At 41.4% G+C, this 24,661-nt stretch overlaps 1 protein-coding gene across 6 annotated transcripts in view; it reads left to right on the top strand.

Annotated features, from left to right (window-relative positions):
• The window catches only part of PTPRM (protein tyrosine phosphatase receptor type M), a 745,518-nt gene extending 721,845 nt beyond the window's left edge, over positions 1-23,673 (top strand). For all 6 annotated transcript variants that reach the window (XM_090039711.1, XM_090039716.1, XM_090039712.1 and 3 more), the window contains 8 exons: positions 404-539; positions 1,670-1,819; positions 2,297-2,470; positions 6,021-6,152; positions 12,098-12,223; positions 15,192-15,355; positions 17,562-17,697; positions 22,781-23,673. In XM_090039711.1, coding sequence (XP_089895837.1) covers positions 404-539; positions 1,670-1,819; positions 2,297-2,470; positions 6,021-6,152; positions 12,098-12,223; positions 15,192-15,355; positions 17,562-17,697; positions 22,781-22,834 — 1,072 coding nt within the window. In that variant the 3' untranslated portion in view covers positions 22,835-23,673. The remainder of the gene's footprint in view (positions 1-403; positions 540-1,669; positions 1,820-2,296; positions 2,471-6,020; positions 6,153-12,097; positions 12,224-15,191; positions 15,356-17,561; positions 17,698-22,780) is intronic.
• The last annotated feature ends 988 nt before the right edge of the window (positions 23,674-24,661 follow it).

Below are 24,661 nucleotides of genomic sequence, written 5' to 3'. Positions count from 1 at the left end.
GACCTAGCAAGAGAGAAGGGACAGAGGCTAAGTGAGCCAAGATCCCAACAAGGGAAACAGATAACATCTGGGTGCCTTGAGCATAGCAAAAAGGGGAGGTGAGGAGGCCATGAAATTGTCCTTAAGGTGGTGAGCAATTAGAGCGAGATCTTGCTCAGGGATTCCTGGGGCAGCCTCCCTTTTATAAGTATATATTTATACTAAGGCATGGCACACAAGGCAAAGGAGAGGATGCTCAAAGAATAGGGCAAGAAAGGGGCTGAGGGTCTACCGGGGGCATCACAGTCACTCCTGGGCCTGGCCCTTTGTTACGTCACCCGCTCAGGGAATACCTCCAGGATTGAGCTCAATACTTGACATTTTCTAAGAACTCATTAACTGCTGTCTCTGTTCTTAATTTTAGTGCTGGTGCTGGGAGAACTGGATGTTTTATTGTCATTGACATCATGCTAGATATGGCAGAGAGAGAAGGTGTTGTAGACATATACAACTGTGTCAGGGAGCTTCGATCTAGAAGAGTTAACATGGTGCAAACTGAGGTATTGTCATCCTTAATTGATAGTATCATGTACTTTACAATGGAAGTATTATTATAGCCCACAGACCAAAATTCAATTGTCCTAGACACTGTTCAAACACAAAACAAAATAAGGTCAGCCCTTTATATCATATGCAACCTGCCAGAACACAGGGAAAATAATGTGATGTGGTAAAGTGAACAAAAAAGCCAAACTTTGCCTGTAAACATACATAGAGGTGTTGCATAAATGTTGCTGATTTGGCAGATGATAATTGTCATTAAAAGCTATATTACTTATTCAGAACCAAACAGTACTCTGGGACATGTCACTTCTGAGTTTCATTTGCATGAAAGTATACATGCATTTATGCAAAAAAGAAAAATTCAAATTAACACAGTTATAAAAGCTGTTTTTTTATTGTATACAGGTTACTAGCTGTTTTGTTTATTGTTATCATTGACCCACTTTTCCACACTTTTTTCTTTATAGAGCAGTATGTTTCTTAAGCTACTTTTGCTACCTTGAAGCCTTATCAAGCATTCACCAAAGTCAGGGTAAACTGGTCACACTGGGCATGTTTACATGAGACACTTTACTGTGGAGCTGACTAATTAGCTCTGCAGTAAAGGGTCACTGTGTATATGTGCTGTGCCATTAGGCTACAGTAAACTAATTAATTCTGATGTAGGATAGTACTGCCTGACACAAGTACTATCCTATAGCAGAGTAGTTACGTACGATGAAATGCATGTGTAGATGGTGATGGGGCTGAGTGACAAGAGTGCTACAGTGCAGGGGCTTCCTGGTGCCTAGTCCCACACTTCAACACCCTCGTGCCCCAGCCAGCCCCTCTGCAGCACACTGAGCTGGGTCAAAGCATTCCTTGGCTGGCAGGCTGACCCTTCTGACCCCCTGCTAAGCTGGGGCTGATTTGCCTTGGCTCAACATGCTGCAGTCCCAGGCAAACATGAAGATGCTGTGGTCAGGAGTTCACACCAGAGTTTATCACTACATGCTAATTGCATATGTAGATGCACCCACTGACTTTCAGTGGGTATTGAATCAGACCCTTTTAGATGATTCTTATTTACTTGGGGATTAATAGTGTGGTTTGTCTAAGCCAGTGTTTGTTTTAATTACTTGACCAGGAGCAGTATGTATTCATCCATGATGCAATACTGGAAGCCTGCCTGTGTGGAGATACATCTATCCCAGCTTCTCAAGTTAGGTCCGTGTATTATGAAATGAATAAACTTGATCCTCAGACTAACTCAAGCCAGATCAAAGAAGAATTTCGGGTAAGTTGTGGGTAGTATAACATGGATTCGTATAGTATGATGCCTGGCCTGATGCCTGTTGAAGGTTTTGGATCAGGTCTGTGAGGAAAAATGCAACAGAACAAAGCAATGCAGTGTCAAATTTCCATTGAAATATGTGGGATAATAAATACAGACAATAAAAATGATTGTAATATTCTCTCATTCCTCACCAACAGAAGAAGAAATACTGTGTGGTTTCCCTTTGTTGTTGTTTCTCCAGGGGCTCATTCCTGAGATTCTTTCTTCTAATGTGGTCATGTTCTGTAGTCCAGGATGTTTGCTCCCAGACCCAACTTGTTTTTTGTGTTTTTATTTTAATCTCTACGTATGTAGACTCCCTTCTGAGACACTGTCCTGACTTGATCGAGAAATCTAGCTGATGGTGCATTTAACTAGCTGATGGTGCATTTAATACTAAGGTGATTTTGCTGATGCATTGTTTACTTTTTTTTATAGACTCTAAATATGGTGACTCCAACGCTCCGTGTGGAAGACTGCAGTATAGCACTTTTACCCCGGAACCACGAGAAGAACCGCTGTATGGATGTGTTGCCTCCAGACAGATGTCTGCCTTTCCTCATCACAATAGATGGGGAAAGCAGTAACTACATTAATGCTGCACTGATGGATGTAAGCCCCCATCAAATCATTAATAATAAAGAAGGAATAAACCATTCTCCAAATTGAGAAATACCAGAAAGTATAGTCAGCACAAGAGGATGCAAATCTTTCTCATTCACTTTCCTAAAAATGACACAAAATCTTTAAACTCTTGAGTACTTTTAGGATCTCCCATATGTTATGTCACAGCCAAGGTTCCAAAACCACACAGAAAGAGCTAGTCAGGGAGGACTGATAAATGAAACATGCCTAGATTTCTCTCTAGTGCTTGAATTTTTAACCATCTGGCCTAAGAGAAAAAGAGTTACCTATTAAGTCACCAAGGGAGCTAAATAGGATAATAAGATTTGCAGCAATATTTTAGTTCCCTTTCCTTCTGATTTACACAGTAATTAACAGAAAAAAATAATTGTCTGTCATCACTGATAGTACACAAGCCATTACTTCAGTCTTTCTGTTTATTTCTGTCTGAATGAGCATTTCTTGTTCAGTTCACAGGGAAATGATTTTTTTAAATGCAGCTTTTATAATTTTAATGGTTATAATAGGATATCTTTAAAAGACACTTAATGTGTTTTATACACTTCAGGTATTTATAGTGTATCGCTAACATTTTAGAGCTGGAGTAATTAAAGTTGTCACACAAACATACACAACAAGAAAACAGAGATTAGGAAAGAAGATATTCATTTTAAATAGCCTTTCTAGAAAGTAAATTTTGAATAATAATAGGAGTAATAATAGTTTACACTTATACAGCTGTTTTCATCCAAGACCTCAAAACACTGCATTAACAAATAGTTAGATCTCAAAACATTCCTGTGAAAACTAGGTAAGTTGTTGTTTTTATATATCTATGGTTAAGAAAACAGGAAATGAGAGCTTAATTAGCTTGTTCCAGGGTCACACAATAAATCAGTGGTAGAAGTCTTATTAGAATACATCATCTCTAATTTAGACTCATCTCACATCTCCTAGAGCAGGGGCAGGCAATTATTTTGGGCGAAGGGCTGCTTACTGAGTTTTGGTGAGCTGCCAAGGGCTGCATGGGTAGCCCCACCTGTTGACAGGTGCCCCACTCCCGATCACCACCTTGAGACTGGAAGTCCCGCCCTCTAAGCCCTGACCTTTGCCACCAGAAGTTCCTCCCTTGTCCCTAGAAGTGCTCCTTTCAGCAAGGGGCTTTGCCATGTTGGAACCAGAAAAATACCAAATTATATTCTACAAATCAAACATCTACAACATTCATAAATTTGATTTCAGAAAATAATATTTTTGTCCTAATTTACATGTGTTTGTGTAGTGTACATAGAAGTGATTGCACAATAGATTAAAATGAAGTCTTAGTCTTCTATATTGTGGGCAGTTGGGGGGAGTGGGTATAGGTTTGTGGGGGGCTGTGGGGTGTGGATGTATGTGGGGGAGTGGATAGGTGTGGGGGGTATTGGGTGAGGGAAGCATGTGTGGATATGTGGGGTATGGGTGGATATGGGGCTTATGGGGGGAGGGTGGCTGGTGTGTGTGAGAGGGTGTGGGGGTCTGAGTGTATGGCAGTGCGAGGGGTATGCTGGGGTGTGTGTGGGACTCACCTACAAATGAACACACACACACACTTTCCCTGCCTCGTTGCTCTCTCTGTCCCTCCCTCATTGCGCGCACACACACACACTCTCCACTCCCTCTCCTGGCCCTGGGGTACTGGCACAGTCCACTGATGCAGACAGGGGCCACATGGTGCTGGAGTGTCCTGCAGGGAAGCAGTGAAAGCAGCTGCAGAGCCTTCCAGGTGGTGGGAACAGGGGTGGGAGGCAGCTGGTCCAGCCTTGCTCCTGAGTCCTGCCAGCTTCCCCTAGGTCCTACTGCCCCTAACTCCTGTCATTTTTGATAGGCACTCAGGAGCAGATAAATATTCATTTTTCAAAATATTTTAGGAGCTCTGCAGGCTGGATAGAATGGCCTGGCAGGCCGCATGCGACCTGCAGGCTATATTTTGCCTGCCCCTGTCCTAGAGGTTCAATATAATTTTGTCCTGTGAATGTACAAAGGGGTGAAGCCTTAGTTTCATGTTTGAAGTTCTTGTCTTAAAAACTGTTTACCTGTGAAGTCAAATTATTAGGATGCAGCTCATGTATACCTGAACCAACCTAGCTGTTCTACAAGGGGCAAGGGTGTTCTGTTACCTTTCCATTTTTCTGGTCCTGGAAACAGGCAGCTGAGTACTGCTTCAGCAACAGCCCCTGGCCCTGCAGCAACATCCTTGGGACTTGTCAAACTTATGGCAGCTGAATTGGCCACATCAAGGCCTTTTTCTTTCTGCCCAAAATCACAGGTACACTTACTATTCCAGCCATGACCCTGGAATCTTTTCTATAATGAATGGGCCACGAGCTGGAAGTTGTGCATCCCAGTGTCCTTCAGACACTGGACAAAGTAATCTCTCCCCGTTGCATGTGTAAAGGAGGAGACTCAGAGCTGGGCATGATCCATGAACCCTCCTTAACCCTCTTGATGGCTCTATGTTATTTTGAACAATAAGGATGATGCATTGTCCCGTGAAGGGTCATATCAAAGAATAATTGTCCAATTAAAACCTTCTGAAGTCTCATAGCCAGAAAGGTGGAGCCCCTTAAAAGGAGCCCTGTTCTGTATGCAAGTGCAGGCAAATCAATATTCTCCTCTTACCCATGTCTGATGTAATAATTGCAGTATAGGTACCTGAAGATTATCCACTGTTAAAAGGAGATCACTGAGCAAAGAAATGAGGGGGGTTTTCTGAACCATCTTCAACCCCATAACCAAAATGACACTTTAGATTCTTTGAGATTCCCAATAATCTTCTCAGTTACCCATCTGCTAAGGGAAGATTCAAAACAGTTGGCCACACGGTTGATATAAAAACAGAATTGTTTAAGATTAGTGTATACAAGCTTTTTTCAAAACAGTTGGCAGTGGGGACTGTGACAGTCCTCTACCAGGAATGGGCTTCAGCAGTCAGGAAGTACATGAGTCTATACTTGTGTACAGAAGTTCACTGATAGTTCAATGAGTGATGTAGGCTAATAATTAAACTCAGAAAGAATCTGGCATTTGTCCTCTTAAGATACTGCTCTGTTGCCAGATGGACACAATTTTAACAATATTTCATAGAAATTACTTGGAATTTCCTTATACTGGAATCACTCGTGCTAACAACCAAAAACAGGCAGTCACAATTAATCTGTCTGTCGTGAATACAAACTTGTGCAGGATTTTGTGAGTGCTATTCCGAGGCAAGATTCTGCTTCTCTCTGTCTGTCTCTCTCTGTCTCCTTGTTTTCTTTTGCCTACTGTAACCTAGGGCATAGGAGTTTTAAAAATATGATCTGAAAAACCATAAGAATCGCAGTTTATTAGGTTTGCAAGCAAACAAGATATCAGGGAATATCAGAAAACTCTGAGTAATCTTCAGAATAAAAATAATACTTCTAATCCTAGGAGTTGGATCCATTACTGACAATTTACTGGACAGATTACACCTCTTATCAATTCTATCATGTTCACTTTTGTTATTTTTTTGCAGAGCTATAAACAACCTTCAGCATTTATAGTTACCCAGCATCCTTTACCAAATACTGTCAAAGATTTCTGGAGACTGGTCCTAGATTATCACTGCACATCAATAGTTATGCTGAATGATGTGGATCCAGCACAAGTAAGTCCCAGGGATGGCTCCAATAAAACTGTATTGAGTAATGCTTGCATTTAAGTACTGTAGCACATGTGTGCTTCAAAACAGCTTTAGGACATAATTAGTTTTATAAAACAACGTTAAACACTAGGATACTAGAAAATTGATTTGTAGCTTGGGGATAAGCAGAGGGAAAGATGAATAAATAGGGCCATCAACTTCACCAAAATGTAAATCTACAAAAATATACATATGCAACTTAATCCTAGCAATGACAGCACTCTTTGGGAATTGCTAATAAGATTTGGAACCTTTCGGCTGTAAGATTTTGCCTCAAATTTAAAACAAGCTAATATCAACCAACAGTTGTTAACAGAAATTAACTGCTTCTCTTTGGCTTGTCTGATATGAACTGGCAATTTTGTCTATCTCCTATTAGGCAGTTGTTCCCCTCATGAAATCAGTTGTACCCCTCATGAAAATCAATGTCATATTTGGCACAAAGTGACACCATTGTGGAAAGACAATAACTGGAGACTGGGCTATCTTCTTTCCATAGAGATGATCTCTACAAAACAAGAATGAGACAAGTATATGGGACATATGGAGCAATTTTGGTTAATTTACATAGGAGTTGCTCTTGCCTTACCATTTTTGTTTTTAGAGATATGATGTGGACGGGAAGTGAGGAGCTTCAATTTGTTTCAACTGTCCATCTGATAATTTAATCACTAAAATGGTAATCAATTAAATGATTTTAAAATGGTAATCAATTAAGACCCAAGCACCTTTAAACCTGATTCCAAGTTTTATGCTGAAATAATGTGATTTGTGTTGATGGCATAAGGCTGTCATTACACTGAAATAGTGCTGCAGTGATCCAAACCTATAATTTATATATATTTTATGATAGACCCTAAATTAACATTGTGCAATATGCTGCGTGTGGTATTTATTTCAGTACATTCAGCTATTTTTTTAATAAGTGAGTCATACATGGAAAGGAGTTTACTTTTATTTCATTTTAACATGAGTGGTTTGTTTAAAAAAGATGCAAACATCTTCAGTATGGTCTTTCCAAGGAACATCTAAAAATTCCAAACAGCTTTAAATGCTAAATTTCTCAACCCAAGCCCTTAACTGTTTCTGGGGGAAAAAAATAGACAAGACTTTTATTCATGAGCCTGAGATTATTTTCAGAGTGAATGAGGAAAAACTCGAGGGAGTCAGACTTTTAGAATCTGCTAAAGGGAGTTTTGCGAATCATAAGCAGTGTTTGGAATATACAGTAATGGTAGACTATTTTAGACATATTGTAGCCTTATGCATTTTTGGGACATGCAAAGTGTCAAGCAATCCACCTGCATTTGCATTATATTAAACCTTTTCTGTAACACAAGTGCCAAGATCTGAATAAAAAATAAATGTTAAAACTCAAAGAATAAAAAGAACAGGGAAGGGCAGAGTTTACTGAAAACCATGGATTGACATACATTCGTCTCAATTTATACTATCATCATTAGCTATTTATAAATCCTGTATTTATATATTTCTGTAAATATACTGCTGTTTAGGGGAAATGTTTATATAGTAAACCCTTGAAGTGAGGATTTAACCCCTTAAATTAATGTTTTGGTCTAAAAAAGATTGCTACCATCATGTAAGTCCAGGTAAATATATGAACATCAACACCCAAACCAGAATACACTAGATTTTTAGAACTTAAAAAATCATTGATTCCCAAAATTGCTCTGATACACATCCTTTCCATAGTTATGATTCTTTAAGACTTTGTCAAAAAGCTATTGAGACTCATGCACATACATAATAAAAAGACCTGCAATAAGGTATGCATCTGTAAAGGATTTGTATGTTGGAAATTTACATCAGCTATCAGTAGTTACAGTGTCTTGCTTAGTACAGCTTAGTACATTTTATAATGAACACTACATACAGAAATTAATCTAAAATATTTTGCTCTTTGTTCTGGACTGTACGGCTGTTTCCAGGTGAGCTGCAGCGTCTGTGGTGCCACATACCGTACATTCAGTTGTTCTCAGCACTGCAAGGGAGCAGCATGGGGGGGTTGACATGTGGATATCCAGGGATCAAAAAAACCCCACAGGAAGCAAAAGCAGTGTTGCACACGGGGGCAGTATGCACCATTCAAACCAGAGCCAGGCCAGCCAGAGCTGGCCCCAGCCTTCTCTACCCCACCCAGGGTACCTTGCTGCACACCAAAGGGCCCATGGCACAGCATTCCCTGGGGACAGCTAGTGGTGACACAAGGTGCACCACTGATAGTTGTCCCTGGGGAGCCAAACATTCATGCACATGTGGATGTGGCTTATGTGTTTTAAAAATGGAAGCATATTTTCTGAATTGTGAAATTTAATATTATGTATTCTTAAAATGCAGTAATCTCTGGCTCTACAGAGGGATGACTATCATAAGATGTGCAAACGTAGAGTAGATTTGCGCCTTATATACTAACCAAAGTATAAAAGTATATATGTAGCAGAAGCTTTTGTGGGCTTAAACTCACTTCATTAGATGCTTTAAAATAATTTGTGCAAACCAGCGTATAAGGAAGAAAGAGAAATTTGAATACAAAAGACAGAAGAGGGGGGGCAGTGCTGGATGAGGCAAGCAAGCCATAAACCAAAAGGAACAAAGGGGTCACAAAAGCTAAACCAGGTAATAGGAAAAAAATCCCTAGTCCCTGATTAACGCCACTTTCCCCTTTCCTTTCTCCCCTCTCTCCCCCTCCCTTCTGCCCTTTGAAATTTCTCTCCTTCTTATATCCTGCTTTGTGCACTTTCAGAGCATCTGATGAAATGAGCCTCAGCCCATGAAATCTTGTGATACATACATACATATATATACACACACACGTTATATATATGTTTTTCCTTATTCACTCTGAAAATAATCTCAGACTCATGAATAAAAGTCTTGCCACCCCCCACAGCCTTTGAGTAGTCTATAAGGTGCAAAACTACCCTAACTTCTACTTGACTTCTGACTAATGTAGCTCACTATGCCTCCCTGCTCTTAAGGTGTGCAAAACAACAGCTGGAACGTGTGCAATTTGTGAGCTCAGCTGTGGATCACCAACAGCAGTACTAAAGAATGAAGACCACTCCTGTTTTACTAATGATATGAAGTTCCAAAATATGAGATTAATGGTCCTGCAAGCAAGCAAAAGTACAAGTTCCTCATGCTCATACTTATTTTTGACACATACTTGGCAAACTTACCTTTGAACAGCTACAGATATCCATGAAAGTCACGAGGTTTTCTTTGCAAAATGCATAATGCATAGACTGGCTTTATCAGAGAATCCATAGCAAACTACTGAACTGATCTCTAAAGCAATAAGGTTAAATGTTATTGTTCCAATATTATTAAGCCATAATAATCTCATCAGATAGTGCAAATCACAAAATAATATTAATAGATATTCTGGGCAGTAATGGTAGTCATTTCACTTCATGCACCTAAACAGCAATTATACAGCTATGTAACTGCAGTTTTTGGCACTGATGCAGTTTCAGATTCTCTTTCATCGGCTAGCAAAAAAAACCCCATCCTGTACGCCTACATGCATACCAGCCAGAGCCAAAATGACGGTGATGGAGGAAGACCTTTCCCCATATTAGCCCAGTAGCTAAATGTTTAGTCTTCTTTCCCAGCGAAGAGGGGACTCAAGTTGTAGGTCCTCATCTTCTAGAGGGATTTGAACCAGTATTTCCTGTTAAGTGGGACAGCTCCTGGCCAGATTTCTCCACCCAGCCAGATGAGGAGGGGGGACCTGGTGACAGTCTATAAACTCACTAGGGGGAACCAGAAGGGTTTGGGAGAGCACCCCCTAGCGCCCCCTGGCATAACAAGGAATAACAGCCACAAGTTGTTGGAGAGTAGGTTTAGATTAGACATCCGTAAGAACTACTTCACAGTTAGGGCAGCTAGGAGCTAGAACCAACTTCCAAGGGAAGTGGTGCTGGCTCCTACCCTGGGGGTCTTTAAGAGGAGCCTACCTAGCTGGGATCATTTGAGCTCAGTTTTTTCTTCTGCCCTGGCAGGGGGTCAGACTTGAAGATCTATAAGGTCCCTTCTGACCCTATTTCTATGATTCTGTGTGTAGATATGCCCAATGAGGTGGATCTTGCCCTAGAAGGAAGGAGACTCTGGGTTCAAGCATGGACTCTTGTTCCCACTATGTCAGAAACTTCCTCACTCCTATCCATACATTTTATCCAATAAAGGTTAGAACAGATTTTGCATTTGTCCCTAGATAAGGTCCTCTTGTTTAGCTCAGAACAAAAATATCCTGCAATCGGTGTGTATACACATTGCCTCTCTAATCAGGATTTAGTGAGTGGATGAATAGAATGCTGCTTTTCTGCCATTGATTCAATGTTGTGATCCCGGGATGTATTTTGAAATATACCAGGATAAACTGTTTCTACTTCTTACCTGGGAAACTTTATAATTTATCCAGGGACAACAGACCTAGACATCTGTACAATTGCACTTTGTCTTGGGATAAATGTGATGTCCATGTGCAGCCTGACTGTTAAATGCAAGGTGTAGCAGCTCAAAAGGTGCATGGAAGAGGAGAGTAGATATCTTACTTATGGTTAGAACATTTTCCTGGGCACTGAGACAGGTAGGTTCAAACTCCCACCTGCATCTCCTGTTCTCTTGCCAAGAGCTCTGGGAAGAACTAAGCTATTGGGCTAAAGCACTGAAAGCTTCCTAGCCACAAACAGCCACGATAAGTTTTTGCCAAACTACTATTTTCAGATTTGCCTGGCTGTATGGGCACACCTGAGTTAGTGTATGATGTACTTGCCTGATCGGAACAGTCCTGCTGGGCATGCTCAGTAAGCATGTGTGCACCTGTACATCCCGTGCTGTATCATAAACTGTGCATAAGTGCCAAAATCTGCAGTTCTGTGACCATATAACTGCCATCTGGGTTCTTATAGTGAAATAGGATTTTGCCCTTACTACCTAGGATATATATTACTACCCCTCTGTGAGCTATAATCAAAAACAGATAATTTTTTTGTCAACGTAAGTGAGAATACATTTACTTCTGTAAAGTTGTATTTGTAAGTGTAAGACTGACGGCTGAAATTTTCAAGCAATGTGGAGACAGCAGTATCACCAGGTTGGGACTAAACTGAGGACAGAATGTAGTTGCTGGAGCTTTGACAGCAGAAGCACCATTTATAATCACAATCTACTACTCTGCTGTGGTTCGACCTGTTATTAACACAGAACAGTTTAAGATATCAGGTCTTTGCTCTCATGTCTCACATCTTGCTTTAGATGTGCTTAATATGGCATCCCTACGTTCTGTTGTACCATACTTTCCTTCATACAATATGTACCTTTTCCCGCAAAAAAACAGCTGCTGAAAATTAGAGTGTGCATTATGTGTGAGAAATACAGTAAGAGCAGGTTGTGCCTTACCAGGCAAAACCAAAATTAATATCTGCAGTGATCCATAAGAAGCAAAAGAATTGAGCAGGCTCAGCTGCTGCTACACCATTCCTTACTACAAGGAAAGATGTTTTTATCTTCATTGTGCCTTTCAGAAGCAAGATGTGTACTATATTCTGGGGCATGTCATATGCAAGAAAATACAGTATCCTGTTCTTTAATCAAAGCTGGGTGAAGAAATATGATTTCAAACTCTATAAAGAATTATGGTTGCAACCATGAGGTTCAGGTCTGTCAGTATTTGGTTCAGTTTATTTTGCAAAGGTATAATGGGATGTTGTAAAACTGGCTCAGATATTGGGAACTGCATTTTTTAAATAACACTGTAAAAAGCAGAAAGGTATAAATGAGGTAAAACACAATTTAATTAAAACAATATTTATTCAAAAACTGGGAAAATGCGTTCACACAGTTCTTATAAATAACCATGTCTATCTGTTTTTGATTTTCACTAGTTATGTCCCCAGTACTGGCCAGAAAATGGAGTGCACCGACATGGTCCTATTCAAGTGGAATTTGTATCGGCTGATTTAGAGGAAGACATAATTAGCCGAATATTCCGAATTTATAATGCAGCCAGAGTAAGGACCTTATTTACCAAATACAATAGTCTTATCTGATTAAATGGAAAAACCACCAATGTCACATGAAGCAAAAGATAAACACCCATGCAGCAGCTCACTTTCCACAGCCTGCAAAATGTTATAAATATAGAGTTCATACATATAATCAGAATAAGTTCACATATATGTAATCAGAGGAGAAATATTGTTTCTGCCAGATGCATTTGTTATGTTTATTAAATGTAAATGAGACAAATGCAGCATTGAAATTGTACTGTTAGTCAGGAAATCATAAAATCAATGTTGTTACATGAGTGTTCACTCAGGCATTCTGCACATTTGTATATGTGGTTATGCATGTAATACTTTCTCCATCTTAAAAACAGTGTGTTCAAACTTAGTGAATAAACAGCCAGAAATAAAGGTTAGAAAAAACAGTGTGTGGACATATGGCTTCAGTGGAAGAAATCTGACCTAAATTTTCAATACTAAGTATTGATTAATTTAGGTACCCTCATTTTTATTTTCCAGCTTGCCTCACCTTAGAGCAGTTGGATTCTTACAGAGTGTTGGTGCATCAACTTTCTGAAAATCAGTCCCCCTTAAGATGTCCTAAGTTAGGACCCCAAAACTGACTTGGCCTTTTTTTAAAGACTACAGGTTTTGCATCTTTTTATGCTTATGCTTGAAGAATGCATCTTTCTGTACTTAATTACCTGATTCTTTAACTACAGAAAAGAAGGCAGGTGTGTTTCTTATGTTTCTGACCCATTCCAGGTATGTGCACGCTGATTTAAATGCATCAGTTAATATGTGCACCCTCCAAAGAAATAATTTAAGGAGGTAAGACGCTCACAGTTTAGTACTGCTCCCATGTCTCCATAAAATCAGCAGCAGGGCTAAGTACAGACATTCAAAAAGCCCAAGGCTGAATCAATTCAATCTTTGTAGGTTAGTCTAAGCTGAACAGATTGAACTGATAAGCAAGTGAACAGACCTTCACTTTTTATTCCAGAAATACAGGCACATGCCTGCAGTAGCCCATGCCAGAACCTGGGGGTGCTAGAGCACATCCTGCTAGGTGGGAACAGACAGCTTGAGCCAAGGCTAGCCTACCCACCCTGCAAGGGGGAGTTGCAGGTGAGGTACAAAGCATCCTAGGATGCTGGGAGACTGTGAGTTAACTTGAATCTAGAGGGGATCTGGGACAAAAGTTCAGTAAACTGATTTAACCTAGATCAGTGAAGTCAGATACTACATCCATCCAGGTTTATGTTAAACCTGTTTCGGCCATTTTGAAAGTGGTTAATGTGTACTGAACTTCTGTTGTGTTACAGATTTGAACCAGTTTCTGATCACTTATACTGTTTTATGTGTAATTTCTGTCCCTAGCCCAACGGAGCAAATAAGACATCCTTTCCCAGCCCTTAGGCAGTAGATCAGCCATCCTTTCTCATCCATACAGAGTGCTTGGAATATGCTGAGACTGCCCTTCAAGTGAAGTGAGAAGCCATCCTCAAGAGAAGTGAAGGGATAGGCAGCATTCCATAGTTAGTCAAAAAGGTCTGGGTCAGTCAGGGGCCCATTGAGAGCCAACCGCTGAAAAAGGCTGACAAGATACATGGGACACAACTTCCCATACCAGAGAGCCAGGATGGAAGCCAGCAGACTCCCAGTAATCTCTACAGTGTAAAAACCCAAGCATCCAGGAAGTGTTAACAGATGTATGTGTTTCCCTGGTCACATGTACACACGCAATTAATGCAAAGCCATAAACGCTGGTGCGTATTATGTTAGAGTTTATTGTACCCAGGTGCGCCATTTGAACATGTACCCAGGTCTGCAGTGCATTGAGCTAGGTTGGAGCAGCCCTGGCTGGCAAGGGCCCTGGGGTTCAGCCTGCCAGCCCAGGGCTGCTCCCCCCAGTTCATTGTACTATGGAGGGGCTGGCTGGGTCATGAGGGAGCTCCACTGTGGGGCTAGCCAGCAGGCAGCAGGCTGGGGCAACTTCTACGTGTGTGCTGCTCCAGAGTAAAAAACTCCGTGCAAGATATTACTTGTATTTACATGTTGATTTACATGCTAATTGGAGAGGAGGGGCAGTTACTGGAAGGGCTGACCAGGGAAACAGGCAAAGCCCATGTACAGGCACAGATTACATTGCCTCAGTTCTTCTATATCTGAAGTGCCAATCTGACTTGCATCTATTCCGACTTTTTATAACATAGCTCATATTGTTGTATTACTGACACTTTCATATATCATTAAATGTAAAAATGGTACTTAAATGTGGTCACTTTGCACGAAAGTGAAAATGCTAAATAATCTATAGTAGCATTTTGTCCTCTGCCTACTTATTGTGCCCTTTAAAGATTACCACAATTTTGTAACACTTACCATTTTCCTTTCCCTTCTTTTTTAATCAGCAGAGCAAACTCCTGTTCAGAAGGTTTTCCACCAGCAGGCTTCAAACTTCAGCTCTTTCAACAGAGTGCTGCAGTTAGATGTTTTTTAACAGGAGAAATCCATTTGTTCACTCTTACCTGCTTCAAAAATGACTTGAAAGGATTCACTCAAACTATCTTTAAAAAAAAATAGCATGGAAATATGGAAAGGTTTTTCATAAACCTGGATGTGATCTTGGGGGGAAAACAAAGGTTAAAATGAAATTGTACTGCAACCTATATTTGGCTATCAAGTGCCTGCTGTAATATTAATTCATTATTCACCTGCCTCTTGCAGCTGTCCCATTGTTCTATTCTAGTCTATGTGTATTCCTTTTATTTAAAACATCTTGTTCTTAATAACCCTGCTGAAGATTAAAAGCCATAACTCTCAAGGGCAGTTGAAATTACTTTAGTAATTTGTCAGCCGAGATCTGCTTCAACAACTTTTCACATTGATGAGAATGCTTAAATTATATACCATTGAAGACAATGTAAGTAATGCCTTGTTTTTTTCCTTCTTGTTGGTTGGATGTTTGCAGCCCCAAGATGGATATCGGATGGTGCAACAATTTCAGTTCCTGGGATGGCCCATGTACAGGGATACTCCAGTGTCCAAACGCTCATTCTTAAAACTTATCCGTCAGGTGGAGAAATGGCAGGAAGAATACAATGGAGGGGAGGGACGTACAGTCGTACACTGTTTGTAAGTAGTTGAAATGAAAGTAAACAAGCAAGGGAACAATATGAAGAGATATGTATGTTGGGTTTAGAAAGGCTTGCAAAAGAATAAGAGACATCCATGTAATTAACCCATGAATTTGGAATTGAAGTACATAGGAGATCACTTCAACATTGATCAGCAATTGTGTGAATTTGGGAATTTCCATTAATGGTCTTTGGAAGAACCCTGGAAGCCTGTCACCTGAGGGCCCCATGTGCAGGTCTGAGGGCCAAAAGTTTCCCTGTCTATATAGGGATGATTCTGAGTCTGTATACACAAATGTGTATGTACACATGACCCAGAGCATACATTTTAAAAAACCCTGACCTTTAAGAAGGCAAAATGCACTTTTCCCCCACAAATTAAGAATGCTTGTCATTTGGCATTCATAACTGGCAGAACAAAATTAAGACAAAAGTAGATTGAGTAAAGTCATCTCCAAACACAAACAACCACACTATTTGAGAAGTGATAAACTAAGGAGGATGATCTAGTTAAAAATCAATCATTGACATATATTTTATCACGGCAGCATAATACTTACCAATCTGTGTTCCAAAATGTCTATGCTCATCTGCTCTATTCCATTATTTTGTCTGTTCCACTATCCGTCTATTAGGACGGGTTCCTTGTAACATGCCGTCAACTAGCTGTAATTGCAGGAATTGAATCTTCTGTACCTGAAGCTGGAATTCAGCTGTTCAAATTAGGTGCTGGTTTAAAAGTGTTGTCCTGGTTAAGGATGGGCTTAAGCACATGCTTAAGTGCTTTTATGAATTGTGACCTAGATGAGAAAATAAAGTTCTTACAATTCTTGTTATATGTAATAGAAATTGTAAACTAAAGAGGTAGGTATAAAAGTTTCTCTGTATTTACCAACGTTACTGACTTGGACAAGTTATTTGGCATCTTTCGTACTTCAGTTTCTCCATCTGTAGAATGGGGATAATAATATATACATCAAAGGAGTATTGTACGATGTAACTAATTAATGTTTTGAGATCTTCAGCTGAAAGGCCCTTTTGAAGTGCAAATTACTGTTATCTCTGCAGTTGCTGATGATATTAAATAGTTGTACAACATCACACACGCGTCACTTCCAGGCAGCAGAGAAAGAAAAGGCTCTAATATAATCCTTTTATATTACTTTATTTTAATTAAAATTCTCAGAGATTCCCACAATATCAGCCAATGTTTTGGCAGCAGAGAGCATTCTTTTCATACTGCCTGGATGTGACAGATGTGCGACATAGTGGCTTCCTTTGAAAATCAACCATTTGCTGGTTTGAAAGACCAGCTAGCTAAGTAGTCTGCACTCTGGTAATTATTAAGGTTTATTATTTTCAGAAAAGTGCTGCTTAAAGACTCTGATTAGAATAACTGTAGAAATAATAGGTTTTCCAGATTCTCTTGAAGATTAAAAATAACTGAAGATAAAGCATTATTAATTTTTATCATACAATATGAACATTTGCACCTCACTGCTGTATTAGCAAATCTTTTTGGGTTCTCAGCCTCTGAAAATGTAGGTGGAGGGGGAACACAAGCAGTTATAATAGCAGTCATTCCTATGGAGCTGGTACCCCTACCTAGTGGCACAAGGGTCATGCCATGCCTAGAGGAATATTGCAGCACTACCTAGTGGTGTCAAAACTCCAGCTAACAAAACAGGTTACACAAAAGATTGGGCAGATCTTTTATTATTCTGAGATCCTCTGAGATTTTCAAGTTCAAAAGTAAGGTTCCATCATCTAGAACAGAAACATTTGAAACCAGTCCCAAGCCAAACTTCAAAATCCATGAATTTTTTGAACCCTTTTGGGTATTATTTTCATTTAACTATGGTGCCATGCGAAGTGTCAAGGGACATTGTATAGGATGTGGATATGCATAGCTATTTTAACACCTCTTTAGGCAGACACAAACACTACAGCAAAACTGAAACACTGTGTTACCCATCGCTCTTCCCTGAGGGTGGTGTATTCTGAAATGGACATTTTGAGTAATTTAGCCCATTATTCTCACTTAGAAATGGCAGCCCTGTTAGAGTTCTCCAGGCTTGAGGGGCATTATTGTTTATTGGTGCATCAATATTTGAATTAGTTCATTTTGTAAAACATTCAGACACTACAGGAACTAGTAGCATACAGTCAAAAATAATGGAGCCGTTTTATCACTTTTATTCTAGAAATGGAGGTGGCCGCAGTGGGACATTTTGTGCAATCAGCATTGTTTGTGAAATGCTTCGACACCAGAGGGCAGTTGATGTATTCCATGCTGTGAAGACACTGAGGAATAATAAGCCTAACATGGTGGACCTTCTGGTAGGAGCTTTTTAACTGTACCACTAAATAGAAAAGATTCCTTATTATCATAAGACTCGGTGAGATTTCCAAGATTTGCAGTGGGAGTTGTTCACAAAGCAAGCAAGTCATTTTCAAAGAGGATAATGAAATCACTTTACTTGTAAGAGTATTTTTGCATTGCTTTCTTCCCAAGGAGACTTTGTCTATGTTCATTTGAATTTTCAAAATAGTTTAAAACTTTCTACAGAACATCCTTATTAATTTTCTTTTCTAGCAGAGCAATCCATGTGGAGAGCAGTACTTGCACAGAGGAAATAATAGTCATGTAAAATGAAATGCCAGATTTTCAAATTATATATTTTATAAATAGCTTAATCGCCTAATATTTATCAGAGTCATGAATTTCAGTTTGACATCCAGAATACTGCATTTAATTATGGTGGCTCTATCTCATAGAAAGATTAAAGGAGTTCAGAAACAAAAGGCCATGTGCAATTATTTTCATAGAGAGTGTTCTGTGAAATCTTTTTAAATGTAGAAGTGCTAAAGTAGCAACTTCTGTGACGCAAGAGGACAGTTTAAAGCAGGAGGTATTATATTCTGGTATGTAGTTCTGTATTTGAAGAAGGATGTATAATGCCACCCAATATAGCTGAAGACTGCTAGTGGACTTTAAATGTGTACTGCCTTTAAAGCACCTAGTCATAGCCTGTGGTTTTGAGAAAGCTGGCAGGCTTTGAACTCTCATTGGCGAGCGCAGGATCTGTGCATCTTAAAGAATCATAACTTAGCTGGAGTTCACTGTTAAGCTGTGGTTAACACAGGTTCACTTGACTGGATCTGAACTGTGGGTTGTTGTTTTTTTGCAAAGTCCCCAGGAAGGAGGCAGGAAAAAATGTCAGAAATGTCACAATCTCTACCTTTACCTCCCTGTATTCTTAGGAGAGAATTCTACCCCCAGTGTGAGCTAAGATGTTGAACATCTTGACAGTAGGGGTTTTGCAAAACTGTTAATGGGCGATGATGGGCCAGAAGGAGGAAAAGTTTCTGGTTTCTGTGTAATGGACCCAGGTCCGCAAAGCCTGCAGCACCTACCTGTCTTATGAAAGATCCCCACCTCCACAACCATGAATTTCTAGTCTCTTCTCCCAATCAAGGCATCAAAAAGAAGGATGTTATATACATCTGGTGTCAAACTTGGAACTAAGCTGAACCCACATTGTGCTAGAAGCATGAGATGCATGCACAGGGGGTGAAACCTGGCACTGTGGAGTAGAAAGATAGTAATGTGAGTCTCAGCCCTCCAGAAATGAAGAGGCTCCCAGCTTTTGCCCTGGGGGTGGAGGCGAAGTTCTTTTAGCTCCTGTTCCTCTGTTCAGAATTCTCAAGAGAATATTTCCCAGATATAAAGAGAACTGTCTTGCTTTCCCATTCAGGTAATGCAAATTTAGATAGGTATACCTAGCATGCCTTCTGTTTTCTGGTCTCAGAGCTTATGCCCACAGATCTTTGCACCTTCTCATTTATTTATTTTACAGAAATAAAGATAAAATGACTTGGGTGGAAATGGATGATTGAAGAAAACACTGTCTGTAAACAAGGTTTTGTAATGGTCCTGCAGGGGTAGATTTCTCAGGCAGCCTTCTGCAAACGTACCACTGCACTGATTCACACTTTGCTGTGGAAGATATTTTGTATTATTTGCTATCAAATAATAAATATTTCCTTTAGTATATAACAGTCTTTTATCAAATAGGTATAAAAAGAGAACTAACAGGTTCTGATATACCACTTTTTGTCAACAGATCTCAAAGTGCTTTACAAAGAAAGTCCATATTGTTACCTCCATTTTTCAGATAGGGAAGCTGAGACAGAAAAGTTGTGTGATTTGCCCATCATTACCTGGCAAGCCAGATGCAAAACTAGAAAGAAACTCAGGATTGCTAAATCTTAATCCAGTGTACTGTAAGAGAATGTAGCAGTAGCTCAAGGGAATTCATTTTAAAATGTGCTTGGGAACCAACACTATTTACTGATGAAAAGAGAAGTCAGGAGATCTGGGATCCCTTCCTGATGCTGAAACTTGCTGTTTGCTTTGTGAAGCTGGTTGAGCTAAGGTCTCTACCTCAGTTTCCCCAGCTGCCATTTGAGGATAATAATGCTAACCCTCCTTTGTAAAACACTTGAAGGACCTCTGATGAAAGACCATGTATACAACCTCAATACTATTAGGGCCACATGAGCGGTTTTTTTCTAGGCTTGCTTTCTAAAATTATTGCACTGTGTATTTTCCAACTGGACCAAGGACAGTCTTTATGGTGCATTCTTACAGATTCATCTCTTAATTGTAGAACAGGGGTAGGCAAGGCAGTTTTTGGCCAGAGTGCCGTGTACCTGAAAAACCCCCACAATGCCTACCTTGGAAGGTGCCGGAGTGCCAGGCATGCCAGAAAAACAAAATGAGGGCAGGGGGTACATGGCAGGATGCCCTGCTTGTGCCCCTTGCCCCCTCACCTGAAGCTGCTGCCCCCCAGCCCTGCTGCGCTTGCCCCCCAGCCAAAGCCCCTGCCCCCATGCCTACCTGCCCCTGCCCCCTAACCTTGCTGCCCTTGCCCCCCACCCAAAACCCCTACCCTCCATCTCTGCTGCCCCTTGCCTTCATGCCCCTTGCCCCCAGCCCCTTAACCCTTGTCTCCCACCCAAAGCCCCTGCTGCCCCTGCCCCCCAGCCCAGGCTCTGTGGCTGTCAGCAGCTACCCAGAACCTGGGCCAGCTGCAAACATCTGCTCCCAGCCCCGCCCTGGCTCCGGGGAGACCCAGCGCATCCGGGGACCAGCACAATGATCCCGCTGTGCTGCCCTCACCACTTCTGAAAGTGTTGGAACTTGGTGCGGCAGGGCACAGCGGGGGGTTCCAAAAGCTGCTGCTCCGAGGTCCCCACTGCCCTGCCACACTTCCCCTGTGTGCATGGGAGCAGCGTGGGCAGCATGCAGGGCTGTGCCCCTCGCTGCTGCCCCCACCTGCAGGGGAAGTGTGGCAGGGCAGCTGGGAGCTGGGAGCAGGCAGCTTTCTGCGCCCCCTGCTGTGCCCTGCCACGCTGGTTCCAACACTGCTTTGCAGAAGCGCGAGGGCAGCACAGCAGGGAGCATCCGGTATGTTGCCTCCCCGGAGCTTGGGGCTGGGTCTCTGGGGGAGGAGGCCGGGGCCGGGGTCAGGGCAGAGAGGCAGGAGATGTTTGCAGCTGGCCCAGGTTCTGGGTAGCTGCTGACAGCCACAGAGCCTGGGCTGCTTGCAGCAGGGCTTCCATGGGAGCAGCCCAGGCTCCGTGGCTATCAGCAGCTACCCAGAGCCGGGGCCAGCTGCAGCCAGGAGGCTACAAACAGCTGCTGCCCTCCTGCCCCAGTCCCAGCTGTCTTCCAGCCCTGGGCTCAGGGAAGGCAGCAGGTACCAGCACTGTGCCCATTGGGGGACTGGGGATGGGCTGGTGGGAAGGCAGCAGCTTGTGGCTCATAGCCTCTCGGCTCTGGGTAGCTGCTGATAGCCATGGAGCCCAGGCTGAATCAGCAAATCCCAGCTGGCAGCAGCTACCCAGAACTGAGGGCCAGCTGCAGCAAATGGGAGGCTGCAAACAGCTGCTGCCTCCCCGGCCCCAACGCGTGCCAAGGAAAATGGCCTTGCGTGCCATGCTCAGCGTGCATGCCGACCCCTGCTCTAGTATTTTTCCAGGGTTTCTTTGTAAAGATGGATGCAAACCATGTAAAACAGTAATGCTCAACTTTCTGATCCCCCCCGGGGCCAGATGAGCGGTGCGGGGCTGGTCTGTGACCTGGATTTAGCCCCACCACAGTCTCATCCAGCCCCTGCACATCTGGGTTGGCATAATATGTACTCCAGTAATGTTGTCACCACTTTCCCACCGCCAAATTTTCAAACTTATGGGGTTACCTATGGGCTGGATGAGACAACCCCAGGGGTTGGATCTGAGCCGTGGACTTGGGGGTTCAGCACCCCTGATATAATACATGCAGTTATTACAGCCTGTACACTTAGAAGAGTCAGGGCCAGACAAAATCATTGGCAAGGGCAGGGTAGGGGATGGGGTTGTTGCTCTTCCTCCATTGGCATGCCAATGCGTTTCATGTGAGATTATGCCCAGGTTTGCCGTTAGTTACACATGGGGCAAACCAGGGCTCCACATCACCATAATACAGACCTGTGTCTGAAGAGACAGGGTCTGCTAGTTGAAAATATACCTTTGCGACAGCAGAATTGACTGCTTAATATATGTGCTTCAGTGTAAGAGGAGCAGGAACTGGAGTGTGGGTTTCCAGGGATTTTAAATTGTGTGTAATTTTGGTAATAAAAGGCTTTTCATCTGAGATGTAATGAGTTCCTGGACAAAAATAAACTTAAAGTTAAGAACTGGAATATAGCAACAAAGAGCTGGCCTTGGCCTCTCTTAACATAAACATGGCCATGAGGGAATTCCAGTTTCTACTTCGTATGAACTTTTTGATAGGTTCTGAAGATTTAGAGGTCAGTGTGTTTATTTGTCATCAATATTCCATATATGTTAGGGTACCCAAATACACTATTGTATGGTATGATAAGCAGTGTTTGTTAGTGTATGTACCATGTATTGATTGGTTATTATGAGGGACCTCTTAGCTCAGAGGTTGTCAGCCAGGGGTACGTGTACCTGCTGGGTACTTGAGAAGGCCCTAGGAGGTGCATATGGCGGGGGGGACAGAACTCCGCCATGCACCACGCTGCACAGGCACCACCCACCCACCTTGATTGGGGCAGGGAAGTTCTCACGTGGTGGCTGCCACTGCTCCACGTTCGGCTGTGTGCTGCTCCCTCCCCTTCCCCCCGCCCATCCACTCTGCATCCAGCTGCCAGGGGTATACTACTCTGCATCTAGCTGCCAGGCGAACACTGATCCAAAAAGGTTGAAAACCCCTGTCTTATGTGAATACAGATTGGTTTTGCACAGCAGTTGTTGACCGTGGCTGATGGTAAATAATTTTTAAAGAAGAGAGATACTGAAATCCTTAATTTATTTCTGTGGCTGACTTGGTGATTGTCTTCTGATTTTCCAGGATCAATACAAATTCTGCTATGAAGTGGCTTTGGAATACTTGAACTCTGGCTGATATTACAAACGGCACTGACAAAACTCCTTTCACCACCACAAAACAAAGCAAATCGTTTCATGATGTTTGTGTACATGAGATGAAGACTTCTCAGTGTTATGCTTATATTGCTTTGTATTATTGGCTCTTTTTAAGAGCCCAAGAAAATGTTTATAAAACTGCTTGCACTGCCCATTTTCCACTGTAATGCCGCTGCTTGACAACACATACAAACATATACACAAACTTGTACAGCAGTTGTTGGATACTGCATTCATACATAGTCATCAATGTGGTGGAGCAGCATAGTCATCTGGTAACTTAAAGAGCACAATTATATTCTTATGAAGGAATTTGTACTTTTCTGTTATATTTTGTTGCCTGTGATCCTATGTTATTGTCACAACCTAGTGTACATTTCTGTTTTGTGAAGAATGCTGTCTAGCATTTTGATAATATTTGATTTGTTATATTTGTATTCTAACACGTGCATAATAAATGAAGCATATGTAGCTTATTTGAATTAATAGATACACATGTACCAAACCATGTTATCTTTGTTGAGTTGTAGTTTCTATATACTTTGTAACATTTCAGAGGGAAATTACTGATAGAAATACCATTAGAAAATGCAAAATACAGGATGCTCAGATTAATATATCCAAAGCCTTTTCATTTGTTTATATTGTAAATATATTTGATTTCATCAAATTATTTATTCATTAAAAGAAAAATTTTGTGAAGCACGGTGAGTGACAATCATTTTTATTAAGCCCTGGAGATGCTTACTGTATGATATTGTAAACATTTGTTTACCTTGTATGGATCCTCAGCTCAATAAATACTTACATACATGATAACATCTTGTTTAATTTATAGTATCTCCTGGCATGTAACTGAACCCCCTAAAGAGCTCAGTTCTCAAATGCTGAGCCATCTCTACAGGCAGTTCAGCACATGGAGAAAACTGCATTGTCACTCCAGCCAGCAACCATGATATCCCAAACACAAACAAAAAGAGAAAAACTGTATTCTTAAAAGGTAGGAGCATAAACTAGAGATGTGGAAATCAGGTTGCTGTGACTGGAAGAATGGTCTTGTGCCTCAGTTTTTGTGCTTCCTATGTGACCCTGGGTAATCGCTTACTCTCTCTGTGCCTCAGTAAAACAGAAGTGATAACACATCCATACTTGGGGACAATGTGTGTTATAAAGATAAATTGGAGAACTCTGATTGCAGTCAAACTAAAAGGACTTTCCTTCTCGCTGCATGGGACTCTGCTTGTTATGCCACTTGACAGTTTGATGCCATTAAAGGTCTGTCTGTCTGTCTTTTTAATGAGAAGGGGAATGGGCTTTATTTTTGTGGATAGCTGTGGGTGGATTGCTTTTCTCCCAAGTACCCACTCGTGTTTTCAGTGGGATGAGCTTCAGGAAGTTGCTGCCTCTACATGGATGATCAAACACAATGATGCAGTAAAGAGTCAGGGAGAAAGGCAAGAAAAGGCCCACAGTTTGCCATATACCTATGAATTGCAAGGCTTTCCATCATTCATCAGAATAAATTAGATGCTCCCAGACTGATTTACACTGAAGTCTTGTAAAAAGTGAAATTAAGCAACAACTGTAAAGAAACTATAAGAAAGGAAATTGGCAAATAGCATAGCATGTTTAGCACCTTAGGCAGTGGTTGGTTTTAATGTGCCAAGCATCCTCAGTGCCAACATATGTGTGTAGATGTACCAAAATAATATTTTGCATCTTTTAATTCTAGAATTCAATGTGAATAGCATGAACCAGATGGCCAAAGCTTCTGCAAAACGCACCTACAGTCTGCCTGGGTGGCCTT

Source organism: Crocodylus siamensis, chromosome 3 (genome assembly GCF_052110815.1).
Source record: "Crocodylus siamensis isolate JL-2025a chromosome 3, ASM5211081v1, whole genome shotgun sequence".
NCBI lineage: Eukaryota > Metazoa > Chordata > Crocodylia > Crocodylidae > Crocodylus > Crocodylus siamensis.
The sequence above is the reverse complement of the archived record's forward strand: the minus strand, read 5'-3'. Positions and strand labels throughout refer to the sequence as shown.